The 23,177-nt window shown below is 50.6% G+C and overlaps 1 protein-coding gene across 6 annotated transcripts; it reads left to right on the top strand.

Moving 5' to 3' along the window:
- Positions 1-2,114: 2,114 nt before the first annotated feature.
- On the top strand, positions 2,115-16,490 carry MAVS (mitochondrial antiviral signaling protein). Of its 6 annotated transcripts, none has more exons than XM_054724061.1 (8): positions 2,115-2,197; positions 6,617-6,707; positions 6,851-7,009; positions 8,827-9,001; positions 10,491-10,660; positions 11,402-11,558; positions 13,724-14,223; positions 15,412-16,490. In XM_054724061.1, the coding sequence occupies exons 3-8, from the start codon at positions 6,893-6,895 to the stop codon at positions 15,856-15,858; spliced, it is 1,566 nt and encodes a 521-aa protein (XP_054580036.1). In that variant the 5' UTR covers positions 2,115-2,197; positions 6,617-6,707; positions 6,851-6,892; the 3' UTR covers positions 15,859-16,490. The 6 variants fall into 6 exon arrangements, with proteins under 6 accessions (XP_054580036.1, XP_054580035.1, XP_054580037.1 ...); XM_054724060.1 differs by having other exon boundaries at positions 6,831-7,009; XM_054724062.1 differs by lacking the exon at positions 6,617-6,707 and having other exon boundaries at positions 6,881-7,009.
- Positions 16,491-23,177: the final 6,687 nt, after the last annotated feature.

Below are 23,177 nucleotides of genomic sequence, written 5' to 3'. Positions count from 1 at the left end.
TTGTTTTTTAATGTCCTGTGAGGTCCAGCAAAAAGAGGTAATAACTGCATTTGAAAGCTAGATACCACACTCCTAATGCTCTGCCTGCATGGATTAGATACGAAGTCACTGGATTTGGGGTCAGTAGCAGGCAGGAATGATTTTGGAACCAATCAACGTTCACCCTGTCGTGGCTAAACAAGGCAGAGCTGGCTTTATTACAGTTAGTGGAGTTTAGGTGTGATGTTAACATTTTGTAAATGCTGAACGTTGTGAAATATACACAGTTACCAAGTAAAAGAATAAAATCTCACCTGAAAAGTGTTCAGGCGTCTTCCTACGGTTCAGTTTGGGAGCACTGGCTTTAGAGGCAGGTATGTACTCAGGCATTGGCATGTGATCTTGGCCAAAACTTTTAACCCCTCAGGTGTCTGTCTTTTTTAAGTTGCAGTATAAAGTGTAACGACCTTAAGTGTACATATGGACAAGCCCATGAACCTAACATTCACATCAAGACACGCAGTATGTCCTTCCCACCAGAAGGCTCCCTTGTACCCCACCCTCAACATCCTCAGAGGTAACTAGTGATTTGATTCTTTTTTTTAAATTTTCACCTGAGGACATGCTTAGAGAGAGGAAGGGAGAGCTAGAGGAAGAAACATCGATGTGAGAGAGAAACATCCATCCATCTGTAGCCCTCCCCACATGCCTGCTGGGGGATGGACCAGGTAACTCTCACCCCCTCTCCCCTGTGCACAGGAGGACGCTCCACCAACGGAGCCACTCCTGGTGGGCTGATTTCTATTTATGTAGATGAGTTTTGCCTATTTTTGAACTTTACCTTGTGACTGGGGACAGAGAGCATGGCTTGGTTAGCCATAGTGCCCATTCATCCTGTGAGTCAGCCATGTTGTATGTATCAATAGTTTGTTCTGTTTCACTGTTGCATGCTATTCCATGACGTGAGCACACCAGAGTTTGTCTCTCCATTTTCCTACTGATGGATCTTTGGGTTGTTTCCAAAGTTTGCCTATTGCAAATAAAGCCACTATGGCCTGGCTGGTGTGGCTCAGTGGTTGAAGTTCAACCTACAAACCAGGAGATCACAGTTCCAATCCTGGTCAGGACACATACCCGGATTGCGGGGTGTGGGGCGTACAGGAGGCAGCCGATCAAAGATTCTCTCTCATCATTGATGTTGCTATCTCCCTCTCCCTCTCCCTCTCTGAAATCAATGAAAAGATATACTTTTTTTAAAAAAAAAGCCACTATGAACATTATCTATTGTGTATGTTTCTAGGTGGATGCATACCCAGGAGTGGTTGCTGAGTGATAGGGTTGGCTTATGTTTATAAACTTTAGTAAGAACGGCCAAACACATCCCCAAAGCTCTAAATTTCTTTTTAAAACAGGAAACTCCCCCACACCATTCTATCTCGTTATTGTGCAAGATTTAATGGGGCCCTAACATATGGACTTGAAGCCTGTACCTGGAACATAGTAGGCGCTCAAAAGCGCTGGCTTCTGCCCCAGCAAGTGTCCTCTGCCCCATTAGAGGAAGGACAAGGCGGTTGGCAAGCGCTGCGGGGAGGTACCCCCGGGGACCAAGAAACCTTTCCCACACGCAGGGAGCCAGGCGAGCCAACCTTGGCGCTCATGCCCTGCGTCTGGAACCCGCTCCTCGGGCCCAGCATGCGCTGTTTTCCTGGCTGGGCTCTCGCATCCAAGTAAACTTTGCGAGTCACCGGACACTTACCTGAGCACTAACTGTGTGCCAGGCCCCGGGCGTCCAGGAGCCAAGGACCTACATCCTTTCACCCCTTAATTTACTCCGCGGGAAGAGGGGTTGCTTCGCGTAGGAAGCGTGGGAACCGAACTGGCGTCGGACCAGGAGGTGGGCCGCCCACTTGGTGTCTAGCCAGACCCTGGACTTCCCCTGAAAGGTGCTCGAGACGCACAAGGAAAGGAAATGACCTGCTCCTTGGAGCCTAGGTCGGTCCGGAGCGCGGGTCCAGCGGATCCAAGCCCCCAAACCTAGGCCGAGCGCCCGCTCCAGCCGCCCAGCTGCGCGAGGTCCCGCCCCTGCCGTCTGGCCTGTGGCCCGGCGGCCCTGGCCCCGCCTTCCCGCCCGCGGGGCGAGTTCCGGCTGGAGGTGGCGGCGGCGGCGGCGGCGGCGGTCCGCGGCTGTCGGCAGGTCGCCGGGTGGTGGCTTCCCCAGGTAAGATCCTTTGGGACCAGCTCGCACGGACGCCTTTCGGAGAGGTTTCCCGCGGAGGCGGGGGCCGAGCTGGACTCGGAGGCCGCCGGGTCGCACGGGGTCTGGGGCGCGCGGGGTCGGGGGAGGGGACCGAGCGCGCGGGGTCGGGGCAGCGGGGGCTCCACGCGCCGCCTCCAGCCCCGGGAGGTCGGGAGGTGGGTGGCGCGGGGCATGCGGGGGGGTTTGGGGCGGAAGGAGACAGCTCCGGCTGCGGAGCTCCAGTCGCCCGCAGGCTCAGGGTGACCCTCGGGCGGGGCCTACCAACCTCGAGAGTCACGGCCCTCCTCTGAGCCTTGACAGTTCTCGGCGGTGACACCTTCTCCGAAGAGCCAGCCTCCCCGCCCCCCGGGAACTTGGGTCTGGCCCAGGAATCTAGGGATCTGAGCCGAGGCCGGGCGGCTCACCCTCCGCGCGCGGGGGGATTTCTGCAGCGCACCGAGCCCAGGGCAGGCGGGCCGGACACTCCTCCCAGCGTGGGGCCGGAACACTCCGCCGCCCATCTTTACTGAAGCCGTAAAGACGTACCAAGAAAACATGGAGGAGGAAAAAAAAACACAAAAAACCCACAAGACAAAACACCCCAAAAACAACCTTCTCCGTGTAGATGCAGTGGAGCCTCAAAAACATCTGGAAGGAGAGTCAGCGACCTGAGAACCGCGCTCTCACAAGGGAGTAAATGTTGCATCCTCCCAGGCACACCTCACCTAGCGACATGCAATCCCCTCCCCACACACACACACACACACACACACACACACACTCCGGCAATGACCTTGGCCCCTCCCTGAAATTGAAGCCGGGGACTAGGAGTCGCACTGGCTGCAGGGCCTCTGTTCCTGCAAGGTGTATGGTGAACGGCAGTGAGGCAGTAAGTCCTAGGTTCAAATCTGTTAGGGCCACTGTTCAAATGTGCAATTTGACCTCGCTTCTTACATGGCATTGTGGCAAAGATTAAATGAAAGCAATTTAGGATATGCCTGCCTGTAGTGGGTCTCAATAAATGTGAACGAATATGGACTTCGTTTCTTTTTTTTTTTATTTGCTTAATTTTTTTATTTGGAATATTTGGGAATGAACACAGAGCCATGCTTAAGATCTCAAATATTTTGTTAGAAGTTCTTTAAAAAAATATTTTTGACACTTACTCTTTTCTTTATGATTTACCCTTTATATTTAGGATTTTAATTTATTTGGAGTTTTCTGTTATCCATTGTGTAAAATTAGGATCTAATATTATTTTCTCATAGAGAGCTAGTTTTATGAATAATGTCTTCTAAACAATTTAATCACTATTTAGTGATACTTTTATCATGAATGTCTGATTCTTGTACAGTTCTCTTATCTGTACTATTTTTTTATTAATATATTTTATTGATTTTTTTACAGAGAGGAAGGGAGAGGGATAAAGAGTTAGAAACATCGATGAGAGAGAAACATCAATCAGCTGCCTCCTGCACACCCCCTATTGGGGATGTGACTCAACCAAGGTACATGCCCTTGACCAGAATCAAACCGGGGACCATTGATTCCACAGGCTGACACTCTATCCACTGAGCCAAACCGGTTAGGGCCTTATCTATACTATTCAGCTCCTGCCGCCGAGGGAAACCTCTGGTAATCACCATACTGTTGTCTGTGTCTGTGAGATGCTTTTTTGTTTTTAAAAATATATATTTTATTGGTTTTTTACAGAGAGGAAGGGAGAGGGAGAGAGAATTAGAAACATCGATGAGAGAGAAACATCAGTCAGCTGCCTCCTGCACACCCCCTACGGGGGATGTGCCCGCAACCAAGGCACATGCCCTTGACCGGAATTGAACCCGGGACCCCTGAGTCCACAGGCTGATGCTTTATCCACTGAGCCAAACCAGCTAGGGCTGTGAGGTGCTTTTTATTTTTTCCAATGTCTTTGGTCTCTGTTCTTGCTTCAATATTAGTCTTTTTTTTAAAAAATATATATATATTTATTGATTGCAGAGAGGAAGGGAGAGGGAGAGAGATAGAAACATCAATAATGAGAATCATTGATTGGCTGCCTCTTGCACGCCCCCTACTGGGGATTGAGCCCACAACCTGGGCATGTGCCCTTGATAAGAATCCAGCCCAGGACCCTTCAGTCCACAGGCCGAGGCTCTAGCCACTGAGCCAAACCAGCTAGGGCCAATATTAGTCTTTTTAATGTTTAAAAATTATTCTGGCATTGTTACATAACCCTTTATTTTTTCTTTTTTATTGAATTTATTGGGGTGATATTGATGAATAAAACTATATAGGTTTCAGGTGCATAATACTATGATACATCAACTGTGTTGTATTGTGTGTTCACCATCCAAGTCAAGTCTCCATCACCATTTATCGCCCCCATACCCTCTTCTATCTCCCCTCGCCACCCCCTCTCCCGCCCCTCTCTCCCCACTTCCCTCTGGTAATCACTCTACTCTTTGTTGTCTGTGTCTATGAGGTAGGGTTTTATTTGCTTTTTTCTTTTTTTGCTTAATCCCTTCACTTTTTTCACCCAGCCCCACAACCCTTGCCCCTCTGACAGCTGTCAGTATATTTGGACTTCCTTTCTTTTTAGTGGAGCCATACATATAAACCCATGCCCCCCAAATTCCGAGTCTTAAGGGCTGAGGGTAGAATGCAGAAGGATGTATCACCTGACTCCTGGTACCTCTCTGGATACCATAGGAGAAAAGGATCTATTAACTACCACGGAGTTGTTCTTTGCTCATCTCTTGAAGTCTCCGAGGACCCCTGCCCCACCTCCATGATCCTCTTGACCTTTTTCATTAGCACTTGCCCCACCAGGAATGTACCACCCGGTTAGCAAAGCAAGTCATGCAGTGTGAGGTGGTGAGGCCTATAGACGGGACTGCTGTCCTGTTTCCCGTGTGAGAGACTGGTGGCCTCAGCAGCTTTTGAACACTCTGCTCTACAGCACTGTCTCCTAGTGGTCTCACTCAAGCCTGGCCTTCTCCCCGGCCCCTTCCCTCCCTGAAAACCCATCTGGACATCCAATAGGACCTCAAGCTTCACTTGTTCAAAATGGAGCTCGGGAAACCCCTGACACTGCTCCTATCCCTGAATTCCCTGGTTGGCTTAATGCACCATCCGTCCACCCAGCGCCCAAGAAGTCATCCTTGATTCTTCTCTCTCTCTCACCTCCCAAGTCCACAAAACACCAGGAATCCAGCCGTCTCTTGTCACCTCCATGGTTACCATCCTAGCCATACCCATCATCTGTTTGTCCCCTGCTGTGGTCTCCTGACTTGTCTCCTTGCTTCCATCTGGCCTCTCCACAGTCCAAGGTCCTCACCACCGCCAGAGAGGTCTTTAACATAAATCAAGTCCTCTCCCTTCCCTGCTCAGGACCCTCCAATGGCTCCCTGTTTCACTCCAAATAAAACCCAACATTTTTCCTATAGCGCTATATATAAGCGGCCCTCTTTGACCTTGATCTCTGCCCCTCCCCTAGCTTTCTAAACCTGGACTACCTGGACCTGCTTTCTCTTCTTCAAACATGCCAAGCTCGTTCCCACTTTAGGACTTCTCACTTGCAGTGCCCTCGGTCAGAGACACCACTCTCACAGCCAGGAAGGAGCTCAGCTCAAATGCGGCTAATTCACAAAGGCTTCTCAGACCATCCCAGTTCAAGCAGCATACCCTTCTGCATCGGCTCTGTCTCATTACCCTGCTTTATCTTCTTTGTAACCTTTATTACCACCCGGGATTCTTATTTATATGTACGCTTACGGATTTGTTATCTGTCCCACAAAATAAAATACAAATTGGATGATGGTAGAGAAATGCATTCCCTGCATTTCTCCCCAGGGGGAGGCAAATAAGAAATGAACAAATGCATCTGTAATTGCAAATTGTGTTAAGTGCTATAGAAGGGACTGGCAGGAATTGCTTGTATTTGAGACCCTTGTAAATTTCAAGCTTACAAGGCAGAACTACTGTATTATCGGAACAAGCTCTCTGAGCCATTTTAGGGGTGAGGATAGGCCTGGAAAACACTGGTAACTTGCCCCAGGTCAACAGTGAGTTCAGGGAAGTGGGACTCAGCCTCCTGCCCTTAGAACATGTACGTAGCAAGCTTTAAATGGTAGGCCTGCAGTATTGTTCTGGAAAGAGCCTCATCCTTTGCTCTTCCACTAACTAGCAAGCCCCCTTCTCTCCTTAATACTTTATTTTCTTTACCTTTCAAGTAGGATGGGTCCTATTATTATCATGTTGGGCTGCTGCTTCATTTTTTCTCCGTGTCCTTAAAGAAGCGGCACATCTAGCTGGAGCCCTCCTGCTGTCCGCAGCTAGGGGCACACACAGCCTCGGAGACAGTGAGGAGCCAGACCCTTCCCAACACTGACCTACTTGCAGGGCAGAGATGGACCCTCTATCTCCTGGATCTGATTGTTTGTGGTCATCCATTTATCTTTAAGCAAATTCCTTGAGGGCCTCTGAGACTCAGGTAACAATAAAATAGGGTGGTTAAAGAGAAAAGGCCAGAATTCCAGAGCTGAGAAAGAAAGAATTGCTTTTTGTTCAACCCCACTCCCACTCCTGCGGTCATGTGTGGCCTGTTTTCTTCCAGTCTTTCCCCCTCTCTCTCAGTCCCATTGAGTTAGAGCCCTCGTCCTGCAGAGCTGGAGAGGGATGACGTTTGCCGAGGAGAAGACTTTCGAGTATATCCGCCGCAATTACCGCAGATTTCACCATATTCCTGTTCTGGAGATTCTGCCTTACTTGTCTTGCCTCACAACCAGTGACCAGGTGAGCCAGGGCGTGGCAGCAGTCAGACTGGGGGCAGGGCTGCGGAATTCAGAGCCTCACCCCAAGCCAGAGCCAACTCCTTCCTTCCTTGTTGTCTAACCCACTTCCTGTCTTTGCCTCTTTTCTAACTTTCAGAATGAAGTGTGGTTCAGGGTAGCCTTTCCAACTTCCCTGGGCTCCCTCTGGTGTTGTTTTGGTGCAGTGCTCAACAATATGGCAGTGGCTGCCTGAAATTTCTGGGTTCTGGGCCCCACACAAACGTGTTTTTGTTTTTAAATGATAGACACAGACTTGTATTTTTTAAAAAATATATTTTTATTGATTTCAGAGAGGGAGAGGGAGAAAGATAGAAACATCATTAATGAGAATCATGAATTGGCCGCCTCCTCACGCCCCCTAGTGGGGATCAAGGCTGCAACCCAGGCATGTGCTCTTGACCAGAATCGAATCTGGGATCCTTCGGTCTGCAGGCCTATCCACTGAGCCAAACCTGGCCAGGGCCCCACACAAACTTTTATCAGAACCATCTTTTTCTTTCTTTTTTCTTTTTTTAAAATATATTTTTATTGCCTGGCCGGCATGGCTCAGCGGTTGAGCATCAACCTATGAACCAGGAGGTCACAGGTTCGATTCCAGTCAGGGCACATGCCCGGGTTGAGGGCTCTATCCCCAGGGTGGAGCATGCTGGAGGCAGACTATGAATGATTCTCTCTCATCATTGATGTTTCTATCTCTCCCTCTCCCTTCCTCTCTGAAATCAATAAAAACATATATTTTTTAAAAGATATTTTTATTGCCAAAACCGGTTTGGCTCAGTGGATAGAGCGTCGGCCTGCGGACTGAGGGGTCCCGGGTTCGATTCCGGTCAAGGGCATGTGCCTTGGTTGTGGGCACATCCCCAGTGGGGTGTGTGCAAGAGGCAGCTGATCGATGTTTCTCTCTCATCGATGTTTCTAACTCTCTATCCCTCTCTCTTCCTCTCTGTAAAAAATCAATAAAATATATTTTTGAAAAAAAAAGATATTTTTATTGATTTCAGGGACAAAGGGAGAGGGAGAGAGAGAGGGAGAGATAGAAACATCAATGATGAGAATTATTGATTGGCTGCCTCCTGTATGCCCCCTACTGGGGATTGAGCCCACAACCCAAGGCATGTGCCCTGACCTGGAATTGAACCCTGACCTCCTGGTTCATAGGTCAATGCTCAAACCACTGAGCAACAACTGTGGGTTTTTGTTTCTGCTATCTGGTTGCTTGTTTTTATGGGTGAAATCAGGTGGGTTTAAAGCTCTGCAGCTGCTGCTTCATCTCAGAATCTCCCCAGTCCCTCCTCTTCCCTGGTCCTTAGTATTGGCCTCCTCTCTTTTCTGTTACGCCCTTCTTCATCTGCAGTTTCCTACACACCTTTCTCTCCTTTGCTAATCTAAACCCTTTTGCCGTGGAGGCTGTATAAACAAACCCCAAGCTTTGGCATCAGACTCACGGGGTTCAGATCCTGCCTCGCTGCTGAAGGATCTTCGCTGCCTTACCTCTGCAAAGCCTCAGCTTCCTCGTCAGCAGAGTAGGAATAATTGCATTAAACAAGATAATTCATGCAAAGCCCTGAGCCGGAGAACCCAGGACACAGTACGAGCCTCTTTCCTGATAGCTGCCTTTAAACTTGGACTCAAACCCTAACTTTGCCCTGGGCTCTGACCCAGTGTCAGATGGCTGCCTCCCTCTTGTGGTCGGGGCCCCTCTCTGCAGCTGTCCCCTCTGGAGAGGGAAAAGGGCCAGGGCCACCTGGCTTGAGCAGAGCCACGGGCTGTGTCTTCCAGGACCTACTGCGGGCCCACCTCGAACTCAAGGGGAACCGGAACACCATTTGGGATCTCTTCAACAGCCTTCAGCGACGCAGCGGCTGGGTGGAGTCCCTCATCTGGGCACTGAGGGCCTGTGAGCTGGCTGCTCTTGCTGACGAAGTGGACCGCGTCTATCAGAGCAACCTGCCCTGTAAGCCCTCCCCTGGCCCTGCTCTTGGAGCTCCTGTGTGTTCCCCTGCCCTACACGCTCCCTGTCCCCTCACTCCTGGACCTCCTCCCTTCCTCTGTCACCCTCCCTCCCAGCACTCCGGGGCCGTCGACAAACCTGGGTTTAGACCCCAGCTTAGCTACTTAGCTGTGTCCCTTTGGCCAGGTCTCTTAATTTCTCGGAACCTCAGTCTTCTCCTCTGTAAAACAGGGCTAATGGCAACGTGTACCTCATGGGCCTGTGGTGGATACCCTGGGATGTCAGCATGTGGGGTGCTTAGGGGGGCTGAGCACCTCCCTGTGCTCAGCAGATGGAGCCTCCTCTCATTTTTGTGGCTGTCATGTTTGCCTCCCACCCCTGTTCTCACTTTCTCCTGTCTCCTCTTCCTCAGTTCACCTTCTCTCTCTCCACTCTTCTCTCTTTCCCTCCCTTTACTGTCTCCTTTTTCTCCATCATGGGTTTCTTCTTTCCTTTCCCCACATCTCTTCCCTTCCCTTAGAGCCTTTCAGGTTACCCACCCAGTTACCCCTGAGCTCCCCTCAGTACCCCCTGTCAGGCCAAATGCCCTTAGGGCGTTTTGTGAGGTCCGGGTCTGAGGGACTGAAACAGGAAGAAAAGGCAAGCCAGCCCTATTTATATATCAGCCTAGAGACCACCCTGAAGCCCTGCCTAGATTGATAGCCTTACAACAGTGGTCGGCAAACTCATTAGTCAACAGAGCCAAATATCAACAGTACAACGATTGAAATTTCTTTTGAGAGCCAAATTTTTTAAACTTAAACTATATAGGTAGGTACATTGTTATTAACTTAATTAGGGTACGTGGTATTTTGTGGAAGAGCCACACTCAAGGGGCCAGAGCGCCGCATGTGGCTCGCGATCCGCGGTTTGCCGACCACTGCCTTACAGTATCATGCTGTTTGTCTTCTATCATTTTTCTCTACCTTCTGTCCCTCCCTTCCTTCCAAACGTGTCTCTTTATTTGTGGAGATTAACAGTGATTCCCTGCGTACAAACCACTGTGGTGGGGCCAGGGGTAGGTGATGGGGGCAAAGGGGAGGGAGGGGCTGAGGGGGAGGCAGCATCAGGTAGGGGGTCAGTTGGTGGTGACAGCCACCCACCGGAGGAGGAAGCCGCTGGGTCCCAGAACGCCTGGGGTCAGTGAAGCTGTGACTGCCGACCCCGTCTGGGTGGTGTGAGGCCAGTGACGCACCCCACATTCTCCCCTTCCATCTTTTGCTCCACCTTCCTCTCCTTGTCCTCCCCAACCCCTGCCGCCCTCCCACTTCTGCCTCCCACTCAGTGAAGCGTGTCTCCTCTGAGGAGTGCCGGCCATATCAGGACAGCTTTTGGAGCTGTGGGGGTTTCGACAGCCATGGCCCTGGGGGTCCAATGGCACCTCTCCTGTCACTGCTTAGGTGCTTAGGAACACCCCTGGGTCCCCCTTGACATGACTCTGTCTGTCCTCCAGTGAACCAGAGACGGCCCCCAGCCCCACCGGAGCCGCCGTCGGTTCCTGCTGAGACACCAGGGCCCTCCACACCCGCTGTGGCCCCCAGTGCCTCTCACAATAGCTACAGAGACGAGCCAAGTTACCCCATGCCTGTCCAGGACACCCAGTCGCCAGCGTCCCCGGGAGAGGTATGTCCTCACCATCTGCCTTCTGCCCCCTGCTTGTGCGTTGCCATCTGCCTACTTCTGCTCACCCAGCCTTCCAGAAGCCCTCTCCTACACCCCACAAATCGTGCCTAATCTCTGCTCAGAACCCCAGGGCTCCCCTCGGGGGGATCTGCCCCAGACCAGCTCCCAGACTGTTGGCCAAGGCTTCACTCTATGGCAGCCCAATCCTGTCATCAACCAGTTGTACGGTCACCGTTTGAGGTCTTTGCAGTGGTGCATGTGAGATGTTGAGAGACTAGGGGTTGACCAGATAAGGGGGCGTAAGGTAGTAGGAGGTGATGGGGTAGCGGGTGGATGGTGGAGCTGTAATTATTGCCAATAAAGTGAAGTTTGGGGGAAAGATGACTGATTCTATTGGGATAGGATGAATGGGCGGTGGGTGTTCCGGAGACACCAAACTGTGGATTTGAAGCCCAAGAAAGGGGTCTGTGCAATGGCCTTACAGAGCGGGGACCTTTCTACAAGAGCGGAGGGATAGATAGGGACTCCCCTGGGGATGGTGTGTGTGGTTTCTATGAGGTGGGTTCAAAGTCACCTGTAGATAGAAGGTCTGGCTGTAACCGAAGCCAAAGCAGTGGCTTCCTTGTTTCCTGTGCTCCGTGGCGTGGGCTGAGGCCTCTAGGAGCTGCCCCCAAGTGTAAACTGTCCTTTGCCAGCTCCTGGGAGAAGCAGCTGCCTTATTGACATTTTTCCTTCTTGCAGAATTCGAAGAAGCCCCCGCAGACAGCCAGCTCTGGGGCTGACCTGAGGAGGCCCACTGGCCCCCAGGAGCCCTCCTCTGACATGGCGTCCCTCAGCCCTCTGACATCCAGTGGGCCTCAGGAGCAGGACATAGAACTGGGCAGTGCCCACGTAACAGGTATGTATAGAATCTGGAGTAGAGGGCCTCTCTGATCTCTAAGTGAGGGTGAGCATTAGAGTTGCCCCTCTGGGCTTTCTTAGACAAGAGGCAAGGGTGGATGGGGATAAAGGGGGAGATCAACCAAAACACTGTGTGCAGGCATATGAGCAAAACCGGTGGTTAAGGACAACAGGGGGGTGGGGGCATGTGTGGGGAGGTGGGTGGGATGGGAATGGGGGGACGAAAATATGTGATACCTTAATCAATAAAGAAATTTTTTTAAAAATTAATTAATTAATTTAAAAAAAAAAAGAGGCAAAGGGTGGGAATAAAGGGAGTTTACCCCAGGGAGAGACCCAGTTTTTTAGAGGGTGTATTGGTTAGCATTTGCTGTATAACAAACAGTTCCCCAAAAATTTAATAGCTTAAAATTTGACCATTTATTTAGTTCATGATTCTGTGGGTCAGCAATTTGGGCTGGTACAACTGGTTCAGATCTTGGCCGAACTCTCTCTTGTGTACACATTGGCGTACTCATAAGCTCTGCTTGTAGCTGTGGTCTGGGGCACCTTGGTTCTCTTCCATGAGTCTCTCATCCTCCAGCAAAAAGCCCGTTTAGTGGCAGCTGAGCAGAGTTCTGAGAAAGAGAGGGCTCTTGGGGCAAAGGCTCAAAACTGGCATGGTGTTCCTTGTGCCTCATTGTATGGGCCAAAGAAAGTCACAAGGCCAGCCCAGAGGCAAGGAGTAGGGGACATTCCTTCCTTAGATGATAGGACTGACAAAGTCACATTTGAGAGGGCATGGGTACAGGTAGGAGAAGAGAACTGGGGCTATTTCTGCACTCTACCAAAGGGACTGTATAGGGATCTGCCAGTCCCTGGAGGACAGTGCAGAAGGGAGAGTACAGGGCTAGGGCTGCTGTTGGCAGGGGAGCACTTAGGCACTGCCCTGCCCTAAAATGGTCTCAAGCTCCCAGAAAATCATTAAAATTTCTCAGCCCCCAGCGGAAGTATGGTCTTCATCAGCCAAAGGCCCGAATCCCCACACAGGACCTCAGTATTCCCCCTTAGGTATGTAGAGCTGTCCACTGTGACTGTCCAGGCTGGCATCTCTCTGCACCACTATTTCCCAAGCTGTGTTCCACATGACACTGTGCCTGGCCAGCCCTCAGTGCCCCTGGGACAGCCACAAGGCACCTGAGCAGTTAAAGGCTCAGAGAAGCCATCTTAGTGACCCTAGACTTCTGTCACCTCATACCCTGCCCCAAGCATCCATTTGCATTTTACAGTGTCAGCTTACCATGCACTACCTTTCAGGAATTGCTGCTGTGGACCAGAGAGAGGCAAAGGGCACTTTGATTTCATTCGTGTGTGGACAGGTTCCACAAGATTCTGTGGTGTTATACTTGGGGTGGTGGGCACATCAGAAGCACTCCTGGCCTTTGTCGGCTGTAGGGTGTGGGGTTTGCACTCTCAGAGTTCCATAGAAAATCCTGACAAAACTGCCCTATGGACAGTCACCACCTGTTCCCTCTGCTTCCCCCAGGGCAGGCCCTCCTCTAGGGGTGGCTTTGTGCCTGCAACTCCTCCTCCCCCCCCCCCCCACCCCCCACCACCACCACACACACACATCAAGCCCTTAGGCCTCCTAGGAGATTTGCACACACTGGGGGTTTGCTGGGCCTCTGGAACCACGTGACTGGTATGAGCTCTTCTGCTTGAGCCATCCTGCTGCCCTGGTCCAGGATTGTCCTGCTGGGGTGGGGCAGGGAGAAAATATGGCAATGGGAGGAACATCTAGGGTTCCACCAGGCTAGGGAGGAGATGGGAAAGGCAGACACTGGAGGAAAGGGGGGGTGTCCCAGGCAGGAGAAGAAGAAGCAGAGCAGATAATTAATGATATTCAAGCCCCTAGAGGCTGTTGGAGAGCTGGACCCTTTCATTTTTGTGAGAGAACAGACTCAGTGCTATAGGTCAAGGACTGAGGATAGACAGGACCAAGGATGTGCCTGTAGCTGTTGGGCCTTCAGGCCTAGGAGCAGTGACCAAAGGGACTGGGTAAGAAGTTGGGAAGCCTTGATGCCATAGAGATGGTGTGAGCTGGGGCAGAGGGACCCTTTTCCAGCTCTCTGATCCCAGCCCTCCTGTGGGTTTGTGTTTCCTCTTTTGTTTTATCACCTGCAGACATGGTCTCCAGCATGACATCATCCCATGGGCCTGTCTCTCCAACTGCCTCCTTCCAGCCCCTGGCCCGTTCTACCCCCAGGGCAAGCCGCTTGCCTGGACCCCCAGTGTCAGCTCCGTCTACTGGCACCTTCTCCTCCTCTGCAAAGGGTGCTGGTGACCAGGCTGAAACTACCGCCTGCTCCAGTGGAGTAGCGGTACCCACCAACTCTGTGACCACCAGCACAGCACCTTCCAAGGTGCCCCGCCACTCAGCACTTACCAGCACAGTGCCTTCCAAGGTGCCCGCCAGCTCAAACACCCCTGGTATAATGTCCTCTAATGTGCCCACCAGTCTAGCACCTTCCAAGTTGCCTATCAGTTCAACACCTGCTGGCACAGTGTCACCCAAGGTACCTACTGTCTTGGTGCCTGACCACAGGATGCCCACGAGCTCGGTGTCCAGCAAGGTGCCTGCCAACACAGCACCCACCATCAGGAGTAGCGTCAGACCCTCGGAGGTGAGTCCTCACCCCTCCAAGCAGTGATCCAGGCCCCTTTCATAGCCCTGTTCTTGGACCCTTGCCAGTCTCCATTCTGATCCAGAGCCTCTTTTTGAGGGTATAGGGACAGCTGAGAAGGAGCCTCATCCAGACCCCACACCATGTCCTTTAGGGCAGTGGTCACCAACCAGTGGTCCGTGGACCCCTGGTGGTCCGTGAGGTCCGAAAGGTTGGAGACTGCTGCTTTAGAGTAATAACAATCATTAGATCTCTTAAGTGTGGATACCTCAGGAGAGATGGGCATGGTGGGCCACCCGCACTGGTCACATGCATTCATCCATTTAGATCTTACAGCTCCCTGGTAAGCTTAGTAATTCAGTTTTGTAGAAGGGAAAGCAGTGAGAGAGAGCGGAATGGCCTGTCTGCCTCAACACTTTGCTCTGCCCCTCCATGACCAGGGTTTTTTGTTTTTTGTTTAAATATATTTCTTTATTGATTTCAGAGAGAAAGGGAGAGGGATAGAGAGATAGAAACATCAATGATGAGAGAGAATCACTGATCGGCTGCCTCCTGCACGCCCCCCACTGGGGATCGAGCCCACAACCAAGGTACATGCCCTTGACCAGAATCGAACCTAAGACCCTTCAGTCCGCAGGCCAACGCTCTATCCACTGACCCAAACCGGCTAGGGCAATGACCAGGGTTTTACAGACAGCAGTCCCATCCCATTTAGCCTGGGTAGCTACTCTGACCCAGCAGCCCCCCACAGCTGCCTCTTCGAGCCTGCACATGTCACCCTACTGCTGCTATCTGCCCAGAGGAACCAAGCCCATGTGGCTGGCCACTCCGTGGTCCTCAGGCCCAGGCCGAATGTTGGTTCAGGATGGGGCCGTACACACCAAGGGCTCCCAGGGGAGGGGTTGAATTCACAGGCAAGCCAGCGAGTAGGGACAGGGCTGCTCTGGAAGAAGTCGCCACTGATGCTGCTGTAGGGCCTGGGTCTCCTCCCCCTACTGCTTTCCTAAACTATCGGTGGGTTGACCCCTTAAGAGGGTGACCTCATGGGTACTATGGGCTGGGAATTACAAGATTGGGGTGCTAGTTCACACCCTGGCCTAGGAATGGGGCCATCCAACCTGGCTTACAATCCCCAGTCCGTTCCATCCTCTCTCTTCTCTCCTCTCTCTCTCTCTTTTTTTAAACCAGGAGACGCCAGTGTCTCCAGCGCCCACAAGTGCCACTGCTAGAGGCAGCTCACCTTATGCAGACAGCAGCTCCAGCAGCTGGGGCTCAGGGCCAGAGCTGAGCAAGCCAGGCGGGCTATCTTCCCAGATAGACAGCCAGCCATTCTCCGGATGCTCTGCGGACCTTGCCATCAGCAACAACACGGAGCCAGGACCTGACAACACCCCGGAGGAGAACGAGTACATGTCAGGGGACATCCTTAGGGTCATCCATGTCGCTGAGGGTCCCAGTGCTGACCTCCTGGCAGGCAATCCCGGGCTGCACGCTGCCACCCAGCTCATGGAAGAGAAGGAATTGCCTTGTGATGGGAAGGCTCCGAGGGCTCCATGGCTTGGGATGGCTGCTGTCGGGGCGCTCCTGGCCACGGTCCTCGGAGTTGTGCTGTACCGGCGGCGCCTGCACCAATGAAGCCCTCTGCCCTTCCCACCATGCATCTGCTCTGTTCTCATTTATACATCTTCCTGAGGCATGCAGCCAGTCCCACCCTCCTTGTCCCTTCCTTGGGTCTGGCAGAGGCTGGGTCAGAGGGGGCTGCAGCCCTGCGGGGAGGCTGTGCCATTGCTGACTGAAGCCTGGGAGGCAGCATTTCTGTCCAGCTGGTGCATTCGGCAGCGTCCTCACCATCCTTGGCTTTCTGGGCTCTGGGCTGTCCTGTGCCCTCCAGATCTGCTGCCCAGCAATCTGGGTTGTCGCCCTTGTCCTCGGGAGGAGGTCCCTCCGTCCAGGCCTTATCTATGTTTGCCATGGATCAGGAGGCACTGCTGAAGAGTGCAAATCGTTAGCCGACCCTAACCCCCATCCTGCCCTGGTCCCTGGCAGCTGACGGGTGTCCAGGGAGGGGGATCCACAGGACCTCCCTCCTGAGGCCATGGCCCTTGAGAGCCATGAGAGAACACTGGAGCTGCTTCTTATCCCCTGTCCCTTGTGTTCTCTGCCCATGCCAGGCAAGGGTGGGAGGAGCCCAGAGGCCCTATAGACCCCTGGGAAAGCCCCTTTCCAGTCTTCTCACCCCCTTCTCCGCTTCCCCTTCCTCCTGATCCCCATGCAGGTTGGGGAGGGGCCCTTTGGGGCAGACTCAGGCCGAAGTTTGAATTTCAGCTTCACCCCTTCCTGGGCTGTGTGGCTTGGGCAAATAGATGATCAAACTGCTGTGGTCTTGCTCTCCCTCATGGACTGTGAGTATCGTGGCTCATCCTTCACTGTGTTCTAATGAGATTGAAGCATACAGGTGTTTGTCAAGTGCCTGGCCCAGAGCAGGTGGCCACTAATCGCTTCTCCCACCTCTCCCCTGCCCACTCTGATAGATAGGAGGGCATGAGAGGCAGAGTGCCCTGTGGGTAAGAGTAGCCTCGGCCTGAATCCCACTCTGCCTCTCACTCACTCTGTGTTCTTGGGCAAGGTGTTAACCTCTGTGCCTGTTTTCTTAGCTGTGAAAGAGGGATGAATAGTAAAAAAAAAATAAATAAGTATATATACATATATATTTCTCCTAGTGTTGTTGTGAGGATTAAATGAGTTTATATAAATCTTAGAATGGTTCCTGGCATTTACTAAGGGTGGGAAACATGTCATCATTCAAATTGGAGGGGCCGGAGCACCTGGCTACAACTTTAGAGGCAGACTCAGACCCTACTGCCTCATCCCCACCCTATTTAAAATTTTCTTTTTTACTGATTTCAGAGAGGAAAGGGAGAAGGAGAGAGAGATAGAAACATCAATGATGAGAGAGAATCATTGATCAGCTACTTCCTGCATGACCCCTACTGGGGATTGAGCCTGAAACCCAGGCATATGCTCTGACCAGGAATCAAGCCGGGACCTCCTGACTCATAGGTCAACACTCAACCACTGAGCACCACTGGTCAGGCCCCTCTTGGTTTCTTGGTCTCTGTGGGTGGCATCCAGTTCAGAGTGTGAATAGTCCTGGATCTCTGTCTTAGGAGGAGGGGTACCAAAGTGTCTTCCTTCATTGATAAGCACCTGGGAAGTGACAATTGATGGGTGTGTCCAGTGGCACCTTGCCCCTTTGCACCAGAGGCTTCCTCTAGGCTCTGAGAGCCCTTCCAGCAGGCAGAAATTCCCATGCTGAGCCAGATTCAAACCACAGCACGGCTCCTGCTCTCACAGGAGTCTCCTAGGAATGGACCTCAGGCCTTGAGGTCCTTGCTTTCCACTAATGCCCTATCTTAAAGTTGATGGCCAAGAACAACCCTCTTTCGTCCGTCTCAGTAAAGTAGCGTCTAGGGTTCCTGGTCTAACCTGTGCTGGAAGTGATAACGCTCCATAGACAAAAATTACATGTGCCTCTGAGCTCACCTTTCTGCTCTTTTCCATGTAGCCCAGGGCCACGAAGTCCACACCTGGTGTTTGGCATGGTCACTCAGCAGTACTCATTCCTGCTGCTGCTGCTGTTAACAGCAGTAATAAAAAGGGCTACCACTTACCCTACACTTCACTGTGTGCCAGGCACTGGGCTTAAGCATGTTACATATATTGACTCCTTTAATTCTTACAATGACCCTATTGAAGGGGTACCATTATGACCCAATCTGTGGCTAGTTTGCAAGACTGGGAGGGAAAACTCTGGCCTCTGAGCCCCAGAGCGGGATGTTCTCGATGCCCATGACCCATAGTTTGGAGCCAGGAACTCCATTTAGAGTGAGAATTCATACCAACACATCCCTGCCCAGTGTGCCAAGTTCTGCCACCTGCTATAATAGTGTAATAACATACAATGTGTAATGAATATAGTCTCAGAGATGTTGTAACAATCTATACTAATAAAAGGGCAATATGCAAATTGGTCAGGACGCCCTTACAGTAACGACCGAACAGCAGGCTGCGTGGGGCGACCAGGCTGGCAGGGGGGTTAGTGAGGGACACCAAACCATTGAACAGCAGGCTGTGTGGGGTGACCAGGCCAGCAGGGGGGGCAGTGAGGGGCAACCAGGCTGGCAGAGGGGGGCCATGAGGGGCAACCAGGCTGGCAGGGGGGCAGTTGGGGGTGACCAGGCCAGCAAAGGGGGGCAGTTAGGGGTGACCAGGCTGGCAGGGGGGGACAGTTGGTGGTGACCAGGCCAGAGGTGGGGGGGCAGTTGGGGGCGACCAGGGTGGCGGGGGTGGCAGTTGGGGGCAACCAGGCCTGTGGGGGGGCAGTTGGAGGCAACCAGGCTGGCAGGGGGGGCAATTAGGGGCAACATGGCTGGCGGGAGGGGGCAGTTAGGGGTGATCAGGCCAGCAGGCAGAGGCGGTTAGGGGTGATCAGGCTGGCAGGGCGGGAAGTTAGGGACAATCAGGCAGGCAGGCAGGTGAGCAGTTAGGAGCCAGCAGTCCCAGATTGTGAGAGGGATGTCCGACTGCCAGTTTAGTTGGACATCCCTTGAGGAGTCCCGATTGGATAGGGTGCAGGCTGGGCTGAGGGCCGGCCCCCCTCCCCGTGCACGAATTTCATGCACCAGGCCTCTAGTCTAACTATAATCATCATGTGTGTCTAGACCAGTGATGGCGAACCTATGACACGCGTGTTAGCACTGACACACGTAGCCATTTTTGATGACACGCGGCCGCTGAGGCAGCCGCATGCCAAGGATGAAACATTTGCTGCTCCTAGACTCTAACTCCAAGACTCTAGTCGCAAATGTTTCATCCTCCCCTATTAGAACTCTATGCTGGAGGTCTGTAGGCCAAAACAACAGAAGTCCGGCACAGAGCGTCTAGTTCTGGAACTTCCGGTTAAGCCGGGATCTTTGCCCTCATTTCCACCAGCAGAGCAGGGAGCAGCGGAACGCAGCACGGGACGCATCTCTGGGGGCCCTGCCATTACCAGTAACCAAATAACAGTTAACCACAGCAACCATTATCTACTGTTCTGGGGTGTCATGGATTTCTAATCCATCATTACTGAGATAAGTGATGGGGAGGCTGGGAGAGGCGAGGGTTTGTGGCGTGCTATGGGTGCCGTTTCCCGTCATTAGAAATAGCGGCAGCCATTTAATTCACATAAGGAACACCATCTTGCTCCATAGTGCAGACTCCATTTCACCACTATTACTGTTGTGCATCCTTATTAACCCATATTTCTGCTTATTAACCCTGCCCTTTCCTAAAAGACAGTTACATGCACCATTTTGTGGTTAGGCTAGTTAACCCCTAATTGCCTGCAGGCCTAACAAGCTATCTATAATTCTATCTTCTGTCACTGCCCCCCTGATGGAGAACCCAAAAAATAAAAAGCTAAGGTTAAGTAAAGGAAGTGGTAGTAGCAGTGGCCGACCCTTTCAAGAGACATGGACCGAGATGTATGGCTTTAGAGAAACAAATGGCAGATCATTTTGCGTTCTATGTACTGAAACGGTAGTAAGCAGAATGTGGAATATAAGTAGACATTTTGAAACTAATCATTCCCAGCTCTTGGAAAAAAGTGAGGATGAAAGGAAGGAATACATTTCCAGGCAGCTACACCTTTATAAGAGCCAATCTAATTCCATCCTTAAATTTATGAAAGGCTCTACAAATTTAACATCTGCAAGTTTGAGCATTGCTCACTCTATAGCTCAGCATGGAAAAGCGCTCAGTGAGGGAGAATTTATTAAGGAAACTCTCCTAAGATGTGCACCAGTTCTATTTCACGATATGCAGAATAAAGATGCAATTATTAAGAGAATATCTGAGTTACCACTCAGTAGAAATATCATAAAAGACCGAATAATGAGACTGAACACAAACGTACAACATCAATTAAAGAGAGACATAAGGAAGAGTAAATATTTTTCGATCTCTTACTGATGTCACATCACATGCTCAGTTAGCCATTATTGGTCGATATTCTGATGGTCTCACAATGAGAGAAGAGTTGATAAAGTTAGTATCAGTGTCAACAAGTAAATCAGGAAGCGAAATATGTAAGGTTGTTATACAAACATTTCGTGACCTAAGCATTGATATCTCTAAAGTTGTGTCAGTGACGACAGATGGGGCACCAAATATGGTGGAGGGAAAGGTCAGATTTGTCAAATTGTTTACAGAAGCTATTGGACATCCGATTGTGCCTTTTCATTGTATTATCCATCAGGAGGCTTTATGTGCCAAGGCAGGATTCACCGACTTAAACGACTTAATGTCAGTTGTTACAAAAATAGTTAATTTAATAGCTGCTCGCCCCCTTCACAAGCGAGAATTTTCGGCACTTTTACTGGAGGTTGATTCCACCTACAGTTGACTGCTGATGTACAATAATGTAAGATGGCTGAGCCGAGGCAAAGTTCTTGAGCGCTTTGTGGAGTGCTTTGAAGAAATTAAGGTATTTCTTGACGATAAGGATCTGGGAAACTTTCCTCAGCTTAATGATGATAAGTGGGTCAACACCCTGATGTTTTTTACAGATCTCTCTGTTCATATTAATGAACTGAACTTAAAGTTACAAGGTTTTGGCAAAAGTATTGACGTTATGTTTGGATACATAAAAGCTTTTGAAAGTAAAGTTAACATTTTCAAGCGAGATGTAGAAACTAAAACTTATAAGTATTTTCCTCGAGTAACAAAGTATTTTGAGAAGGCCAGTGCAGCTGTACAAAATGAAATGGAACTCTTGCATATGAAGTACCAGCATGTTTTAGACTCGTTACTTGACCAGTTTAGTGATAGATTTAGTCAATTTAGAAGTCTAGAACAGACCATGAAAATAATTAAGTATCCTGATGTAGTAGTCTACAGTAGTTTGGAATTCAATGGTTTCCAATGGATGCAAATTGGTGATTTGGAGATGCAACTTGCAGAATTTCAAGACAGTATCTGGGCTCAGGTGTTTGTCGACTTGAGGTCAAAGCTTGAGAATCTGGAAAGGTGCCGCTTGGAGAATCAAGAGGAGTGCCACTACGAACAGGAAATTTGGAGTACCTCTGGGATGTGAGGGTAATTTGCTTTTCCCAGACCCCTCAGTTTTCCAGTGTGCTTTTTCAGGGCTGTAGTCTCCACTGATTGGTCGGCACCAGCAGGGGTCATTAGTCAATGCAGCTGGTCCTGAGGCAGCCACTGTGTCACTTGTCTGGTTTTGTTGCTTTTCTGGGCCTGGAGTTGAAATACAACGTGGAACTCGATGTTATCTTTAGGGAGGAAAAGATCAGGGGATCCAAACCACATGACCAGTGAAATGCTAGGGGAGGATAGGTTAACCTGGGGGCGAGGTTCTTGCTTTCCTAGTTTTGCCCCTTGCTTTCTGCCCTGGTGAGTTCCTGTACCTGGCCCATCGTCCTTGCTCTGCTCATGTCTAAGTGCCTGTAACACATCTGTGTATTCAGTCTCTCTGAGGGAAGAGCATGAGCTCTGAGAAGGGCCTCTACTGCTGGAATAGGAGGGGCTGGGCACATACACACTGCCTCCAGCTCTAGGTCTCTTTAGTGGTGCCATGAGGCCAATGGCTAGAGTGTTCTGCTCCAAGTCAGCTCCAAGTCATTGCTTAGCTACCACACCTGCCAAGGTTCTTTTTTCCTTTAAGGCTTGGCTGAAAGCCCAGCTCCTATTGGAAGCCTTCTTTGATTAGACCCCTTTCATTTATCAGCCTTCCTAGATTGCCATGGCTTACCCCAAACCCTGCAGTGTAAATCCCCATCTCTTTGCCTGTATTCTAAAAACCTATTGAATACTGTGGACAAAAAAGTGGCCTCATACTAAACTGGAGAAGCTCAGGGGAGGCCTGTGTGGCAGCCTTACAAACTCAGAGACAGAAAGTAACCACACAGGATGGTCTGAAATGAAAACTTTCTAACTAAAATCAAGTTATGGCGTGTAGTCATGTCCTAGGCCAGTATCTTCCTTTACAGAGGTCAGTCTTTACCTTAACTGGGCCTGTCTGTTGTCTTCTTTATTTATGAAAACACTAGAGGCCCGATGCATGAAATTCGTGCAAAAGTACACCTTCCTCCCCCTAGTTGCTGGCACTGGCTTCTGGCACCCGGGACCTGGGCTTCCCTCGCAGCCCCAGCTTCATCCAGAAGGACACCTGGTCTAATTAGCATATTACGCTTTTATTATTATAGGTACCTCTGGGATGTCAGGGTAATTTGCTTTTCCCAGACCCCTCAGGGCACAATCACTGCACCAGAACAGGAGACCACAGAACCCTTCACTTTTATTGTTAGTGTGTTAATCATGTTAACTATCCTATACTCACCAATGTAGGGAGGCTTTGCTTTCTCCCACCTCCCTAATCTGTCAACAGTGGATTTCATGTAGCCCCCTGAACTGCTTCTCAGCTTCTCCTTTGATTCTGATGTATAAAATAAGTGGTAGAACTGCCATTTCCCGGAATATTTTCTCAATTCCTTGATATTTTGTCATCAGTTTGGCTCAAATAAACTCATAAAAATTTTCTACAGGTTTGAACATTTCTTATATGGACAGTACCTTCCTTCTACTTAATGCAGTTTCTGTAAAAAACGACAGCAACAAACACAAAAAATAAACCCCCTCCCCAAACCCACACCTTTTTTTTTTTTAATCCTCACTGGAGGATATTATTTCCATTTATTTTTTAGAGAGAGTAGGAGGGAGGGAGGGGAGAGAGAGAGGGAGAGAGAGGGAGGGAGAAACAATGATGTGAGAGACACATCAATTAGTTTCAGTTGGTTGTTTCTCACATGGGGCCGGGGATCAAAACTGCACCCAGGTAGGTGCCCTTCGACTGGAATAGAACCCGCGACCCTGGGGTTGGAGGGCTGGCGCTCTAACCA

This window comes from Eptesicus fuscus, chromosome 12, assembly GCF_027574615.1.
Source record: "Eptesicus fuscus isolate TK198812 chromosome 12, DD_ASM_mEF_20220401, whole genome shotgun sequence".
NCBI lineage: Eukaryota > Metazoa > Chordata > Mammalia > Chiroptera > Vespertilionidae > Eptesicus > Eptesicus fuscus.
This window is presented reverse-complemented; position numbering and strand designations above follow the sequence as displayed.